At 38.0% G+C, this 6,866-nt stretch overlaps 1 protein-coding gene across 3 annotated transcripts; it reads right to left on the bottom strand.

Moving 5' to 3' along the window:
* Positions 1 to 305: 305 nt before the first annotated feature.
* LOC112508172 lies at positions 306 to 5,594 on the bottom strand. 3 transcript variants are annotated; one of them, XM_025112955.1, is made up of 4 exons: positions 5,349 to 5,594; positions 4,262 to 4,626; positions 2,835 to 3,831; positions 306 to 2,759 (listed from the first exon to the last, which is right to left on the bottom strand). In XM_025112955.1, exons 2-4 carry the CDS (start codon positions 4,606 to 4,608, stop codon positions 573 to 575), a joined length of 3,531 nt encoding a protein of 1,176 aa, XP_024968723.1. In that variant the 5' UTR covers positions 4,609 to 4,626; positions 5,349 to 5,594; the 3' UTR covers positions 306 to 572. The 3 variants fall into 3 exon arrangements, with proteins under 3 accessions (XP_024968723.1, XP_024968721.1, XP_024968722.1); XM_025112953.1 differs by having other exon boundaries at positions 306 to 3,831; XM_025112954.1 differs by having other exon boundaries at positions 306 to 3,831; positions 4,262 to 4,617; positions 5,349 to 5,547.
* Between the last annotated feature and the right edge of the window lie 1,272 nt (positions 5,595 to 6,866).

Below are 6,866 nucleotides of genomic sequence, written 5' to 3'. Positions count from 1 at the left end.
TTCAATATATATGTAAGAATGGGTATTGCCATTCATGATGAAGCGCACAAATCAGATGTATCTTGTTGCACCAAAACTTAGTTGGTAGCTTTTCACTTGATTTATTTGCAAAGAGTTGGGGTTTAGTTTTTATGTACAAGTTATGTCACCTAATAGAGTAATAATTGCAAATAAAAGTCACCTAATTTCAATTCTACACACCACTGACCTACCCCTGACAGATGATTTACCTTCCCATAAGGGCCATAGGACCTGCACAGTGAAAACACTCCAAACGATGTCGCCATAACCTTCTTTACAACTTGAGGTTTCCAACATTTTCACAAGAACATTGATTATTCGAAAACAAAGCGCCTAACATTTCCCGCATGCTTATTATCACTCGGGTACGATGTACAAAATCATAAACGAACATAAAAAAGTAAACCCTAACACTTAGAATACTACAAGCCTACAAATCTCATCAAATGTTTGTCCAAACAAAGAACAAGATCCAAGTTACACTACAAAGCCTGCATAAAGATGTAAATAATAAGAATAAGAGATATATACAAGAGAAGAGACTGAAGTACCTAAAATTTGGTCCTGCAAGACTTCTTATAGTGCCCAACTTTCTTGCACTTGCTACAAGTCACTTTTCTTTTCATGTCTCCCTCTGTTTCAACACCAATATCCATTTCTTTCTTCACTATGGATGAAGATGGTCTTGCAACAAGAGGAGGAAGCACAAACACATTTGGATCCTCATGTTCTTCTCTAATTTTTACCATCTTACCCTCGTCTTTTCCGGCATTCACCTTTTTACCCTCTTCTTTTTCCACATCCAACTTGCTACCCTCGTCTTTTTCAACATCCAACTTTCTACCCTCTTCTTCTTGCTCATCCAACTTGCTATCCTCTTCTTTTTCCTCATCAATCTTGCTATCCGCTTCTTTTTCAGCATCTAGATTACTACCCTCGTCTTTCTCGGCATTCAACTTGCTACCCTCATCTTTTTGGACATCTACATTACTAACCTCGTCTTTCTCGGCATTCAACTTGCCACCCTCTTCTATTTGGGCATCTACGTTACTACCCTCATCTTTCTCGGTATCCAACTTGCCACCCTCTTCTTTTTGGGCATCCACATTACTGCCCTCATCTTTCTCAGCATCCAACTTGCCACCCTCTTCTTTTTGGGCATCTACATCACTGCCCTCATCTTTCTCAGCATTCAATTTGCCACCCTCTTCTTTTTGGGCTTCTACATTACTACCCTCGTCTTTCTCAGAATTCACCTTGCTACCCTCTTCGTTCTCTGCATCTACATTACTACCCTCGCCTTCCTCATTCCCTTCCTTGAAACCCTCATACATCTGAACCTCCATCTTTTCACCCTCTTCCTTGTTAGTCTCCTCCATTTCAGAGTCCTCTATAGAACCATGTCCTTTCTCTATTTTCCCCTCTGTTTCCTTGATAGCATCTTCCAATTCATAGTCTCCCTTACCACCTCCTTCCTTTTCACCCTCTGCGTTCTCAACATAAAGTGCTTCAGCTTCTTCCTTCTCCAAATGAATCGTATTTTGTTGCAAAGGTGGCCCATCAATGGGTGTTGGGCGGATGGACTCAGCATAGGTTAACCGATAGGCATCAGCTGTGAAGTAACTGGAACAAAAATCATACGGATTTTTACCTGTTAATGAAAAAACAGCAAGAGCGTGGCGGCATGGCAGACCAGTTTCCTTCCAACCCATGCATGTACAACTCCAAATGCTAAGATTCACAACATGGGTGGAATCTTCACGAACTTCAAACAGAGTATCTGAAGAGATAAGGACTTTCAGTCCACGTGATTTGAGTTTTTCGTCTTCCAATTCTTTCTCCTTCAACGCAGTAAGTTGGGTACACCACATAGTTGAATCCAGTTTAGCGTCTTCCATGTCATCAATCATCGTACGTATTAAAGCATCTACCTTTTGTAATATGGGTAAGTGCCGGTAGTCCTCCATTAACTTAGAATATGATTCAAAAACATCTTCAGTGATGTAGTTATAACGCTCGCCCTTAAAAGATGAAGACGCCCAATGTTCAGGTTCAATTTGCATGATCCAATCATAAGCTTGTGAAGATATCACCTTAATTTGTTCTGTTGACTTTTTAAAACCAACAAGACGGACTGCATGAGCTGCTGCTAAAAAATGAACCGTTAAGAAAGCTTTACCGTCTCCATGGAATGGACCCTTCATGTTTCTCTTGAAGCTCGCCAAAAGATGGTAAATGGAGTAACCAATATAGGCATCCTCAAAAACTGCAAGTACGTAATTCTTCAAGTTCGTGTCTCTATCGACGACAAAAGTGATAGGCTGTGATTTCAAGATTGAAGTTTTTAGAAGTTCCAAAAACCAGCACCAACTGTTATCATCCTCAACATCTACTATAGCAAATGCAACTGGGATAAAACCTTCATTTCCATCTATGGCAATAGCGATCAAAAGAACTTCTCCATATCTAGACTTCATAGAAGTAGCTTCCAAGAAAATAAGTGGGCGACAACCATTCTGGAATCCACTTATTGCTGCATAAAAGGACACGAAAAGGGATTTAAATCTTTTCTTGTCACCAATAACGAGCTTACAGATACTACCCGGATTTGTCTCCACAAGCTTCTCACAAAACCATGGTAACTTATTATACGACTCTTTGGGTGATCCATGAAGTTGTTCCCTAGCATCCCCAATTCCACGCCATACTTGTGTATAATTTAATGCAACTCCAAAATCCTGCAAAATTCCATTAGCAATCTCCTTTGGTTTCAGATATGGTGATTCTCGCAACCTATCTTTTATGGTACCTACCAACCAATTCTTCGCTGGGTGAGCTGATTTCCTGGATTCTTTGTCGCATGTATGCACATTGTTCAGTGTTTTTATCATAAATGATTGAGTAGTTGGGACCCACACAGCATAGAACCTCCAAGTACACCCTTCAGCAGCACATCCCCCAATGGCGCGACTTGTATCGTTTTTCTTGAACCTGTACCCAAAGCGATTCGCTATGGCATACTTCTTCAAGGCAGCACGAAATTGATTCACGCTGTCAAATTCCTGACCAGCACCAGTGATAGCCGACTTCCATGCATCAACCATAGTTTCAGGCAACGCGTAATCGTCACAAACAGTGAGAGGTAAGTTTTCTTCAGAATCACTTTCTTTCCCTGGAAGGTTATCAAGTTCTTGATCACTGTCGCCAGCTTCTGGCACAATACTTCTCCGGGCTCTCTTTCTCCCTGAACTTGTTTCCCTAGAACTCTTTCTCTGTGATCTTCTATCTCCAGAAGTCTCAGCAATAGCTTTCCCACTCTTTCCCCGAGATTTCGACCTCGCATAATTATTATCAGGAAAGGAAACGATTGTGGGACGGCCATTGGCACCAAACCTCCAAGAAGGGGTGCGCCTCCGCTTCTTCACAGTGTCTGCAGGGCTAGCATCAACATCAATTTCACTCTGACTATTGCGTTTGCTAGAGTGTGCAGAGCTCCTAGTCCTAGGTGCATAGTCTGAACCAGAATCAGAATCTGCCTTCTCATTGCCATGGTCAGAAGCAGCACTTGAAGAAGTTCCGTCGGTAGTGCCCTCTGACATGGCATCATCTGATTTGCCATTGCCACCCTCTTGATCTTCATCAGACTGCATTTCAGTCTCAGCAGCAGTGGCACGGCGTGTCCTCTTACCTGGAGGACTTATTGGCACCTTCTCATCTTTCTTGGTACGCACCTTACCACGTTTTGCAGACGCATCTTTCTTGTTATGCAAATTATCATGGTTCATCTCGTCTTTCTGGATAGCACTTTCCCTGTATACATTACCAATTTGATCACAACAAAGTACTTCAGAGGCTCCCATATCATAAACAACCAAAGTGCTATAAAGTTTTTGACCAATATGCATGTAAGAGGGAGATTCTAATGATAAATTATTCAAGGATAAGCTACAACAATGTGCTTCTTAGGCATAATAGAAAAGATCAAAAAGGAATCTTGAGGAGGCTATTCTTAATTTTTCTTGATGACTGTTAGACCATGACCATTTTCCATCCTGTTATAACCAATTTAGATGCTGAAATGTAAGGCTAAGATTTATCCTAGCTGTACGATCAGGATGTAGTTTCCATCCTAGCTGTACTACAAAACCTACCAGATAATGTTCAACAGAAACTGAAACAAAGATTGGTCTGGCATGCTGTAAGATAGAAAGGACAATATGAAATTAATGGAAAGCGATACCTGTTGGATTGCATCTCTAGGGTACTACGATCAAAACCTGCTGTTCCCATTACAAAGACTTCTGCTGTGATGGCATCCCCATGAAAATCAATCATTCTTTTTACATCCTTGTCGTTCTTTACAACAATCAGGTTTTTCTTATTTCCCGGGAGGAAATATTTGAGGGTAACTGTCTTCTGGTCCAGATTACACACCTCAGCCAACTGTAACTTTAGATCATTAAATGGAGTCTCACTTGTGACATTTGCTGCATTTGCTTCTCCTCCATTGTATGACATGGTTCCATCATCATTGGTCACAAACTCACCACCAGACTGACAAATTAAAATAAGCTTCCCTTTTGCCATCGTATATACCTACAAAAACCGACACATGGAGCAGAAATATATGTCAGTATCGGCTCACGCAATTGCACGAGAACTTTCGAGTTGCATTAGCAAAAGAGTGCTGATAAAGCAAAAGTAGCAGGTCAAAACTCTCTCTTTCCACCTGTTACCAGGCTAAACCCTCAGGGCCACCAGGATTTTCATGACTGTTATCTTCAACCCCAAGAGATTAGCCCATGGGATTAGGGGAGGTGCTCGCAAGCTGGCCGGACACCCGCAGTTACCCCAAAAAAAAAGGAATGTAAAAACTTTCAAATTGTTTCAGGAATGTAGGTATGAGTTAGGATGTGGGTTGTTCTCTAGGACTAGAGATTAGTGGTCTCAGAAATCGTTTAGTGTTAGCAGATTTCTTTCATAGTACTTGGCACAATGTGTAATTCAGTTAACAATCTTAAGAAGTTTAAAAAGCCAATTCAACTCCAAACTTGAAAGGCTAACGCCTTTGACATCCAATTGAAACGGTAATTCTTTCCGGTGTACAGATGGGAGTACTGATTGCATCACAATAAACACAAGTACCACAAAAAGAATTCAACCAAAAAACACATAAACTACAGCAAATCCGTTCACAAAACAAACGCAAGCAACACAAAGAAACCGTAACAAGTTCGACGCAGAACATACTCAATTGTGAGCTAGGGTTTAGAAAACCCAAAATTGGGCAATATTATACACTAAATCAAATAAAGAAAGTAACTCACTTAGCAACTCTGCTTGGAAAACAGCTAGCTCGACTGTGGAGGTTAGGTTAACAATGGAGGAATTGTAGAGTGATGGGTGAGGGATGAAGAAGAGATCGTGGGTGGGTTTTCATCACGTCAAGGACGGAGAAATCGAGGGGGCCATTATGGAGTTAGGGCAAAATCGGGGAAGAAACTGAAATGGCAAGGGGATACCTTCGTTGTACAGATTTCAGAGAATTTGAGGGCTATAAGTTTAATGTACTTGAAGAAGGAGGTCCCTTGTGCCAATTTATCAGGGTTGACCTAAACGATAACGCTGTTGTAAATATTGATGAGTTACAAATACTTTATGGCAAAATTGTAAATCTTCAAAGTTATGTTGTCAATGTTTAAAGTTTAAATGTTTTGTGGCAAAATTGAAAATTTCAAAAATTAGGGCAAAATGAATCAATGTAATAATCTTACTTTGATTCTTGTTTAATGTAATGAATATATATTTTGTAATAAATGTTTAATTTTTTATATTTCATATATATTTTATCCGATAAATTTAGGTTATCTATACTATATTATAAAGCATTTGATAAAAATTCTTAAAAACTATTTTTTATGCATGAAATATTGTTTATTGATGCATTTTACTTAAGATTCAAGGTTACAAACAAAATGTATGTAAGTATCAAAGTTTCATGTTTGAATTCGTGTAACTAACTGCAGATATTTATAGTCAAATACAAAATAAACATTTTATTTTAAATATAAAAAATCGGAGATTGATTTTCATATCCGAAATCGGATCAGGTTTTTGATTTGTCCACTCGAACCCGCTCGATGCACACCCCTAATCTCATACTCTCAGATATACTTCGTTCCATAATATGATGATTTCACATCCATATAAATAGAAAATGACTGTTGGGCATTCTTTATTTTTAATGAATAAGAGTATGAATTTGTTACTTTGTAATGATTAATCTTGGTAATGTTTTAATTGTTTTTAAATATGAAAAATTAAATATAATAATTATTTTTATGGAAGTTGTAAATCAGTTTATTTTAATATATAATAATTATTATTAATAATTTATATTATTTTATTAAATCATAATCCTAAAATATGAATTGTAAAACTATACTCCTAAAATCAGTTTGATTACAAATAATTAACAGTCTAATCTTGTTTCAATAACTATAAATGAAATAGTTTCATCTATGGTTCACAACACCATGTCAATCTTTCATTCAATGTGACAAGTAGTCTCATAAATTTATTCAAGAAATAGTGAAACAGTTTCATATATTGTTTTGTTTTCATTTGTACAACAAATGTCATTAATGAAAATACATTACACAGTTTTCATAATGTTTCAAAAATGAAACTAATTTCATTTTGGTTATGAACCATGAAACTACTTTCATTAATGAAATAATAGTATTCAGGTCTTGAAATGTTTCATTGACTGAACCATATTTGGTTTCATTAATAAAAACCAATTTCATCTTGGCTATAAACCATGAAACCGATTCCATTTTGGT

The sequence above is a fragment of the Cynara cardunculus genome (genome assembly GCF_001531365.2).
Source record: "Cynara cardunculus var. scolymus isolate 2C chromosome LG 2, CcrdV1, whole genome shotgun sequence".
Classification (NCBI taxonomy): Eukaryota; Viridiplantae; Streptophyta; class Magnoliopsida; order Asterales; family Asteraceae; genus Cynara; species Cynara cardunculus.
This window is presented reverse-complemented; position numbering and strand designations above follow the sequence as displayed.

Coding starts and splice junctions, on each gene's coding strand:
- LOC112508172 (XM_025112953.1), bottom strand. CDS start 4,608: ATGGCAAAAGGGAAGCTTATTTTAATTTGTCAGTCTGGTGGTGAGTTT. Junction 3,832..4,261: donor CTAGAGATGCAATCCAACAG/GTATCGCTTTCC, acceptor TAATGTATACAG/GGAAAGTGCTATCCAGAAAG.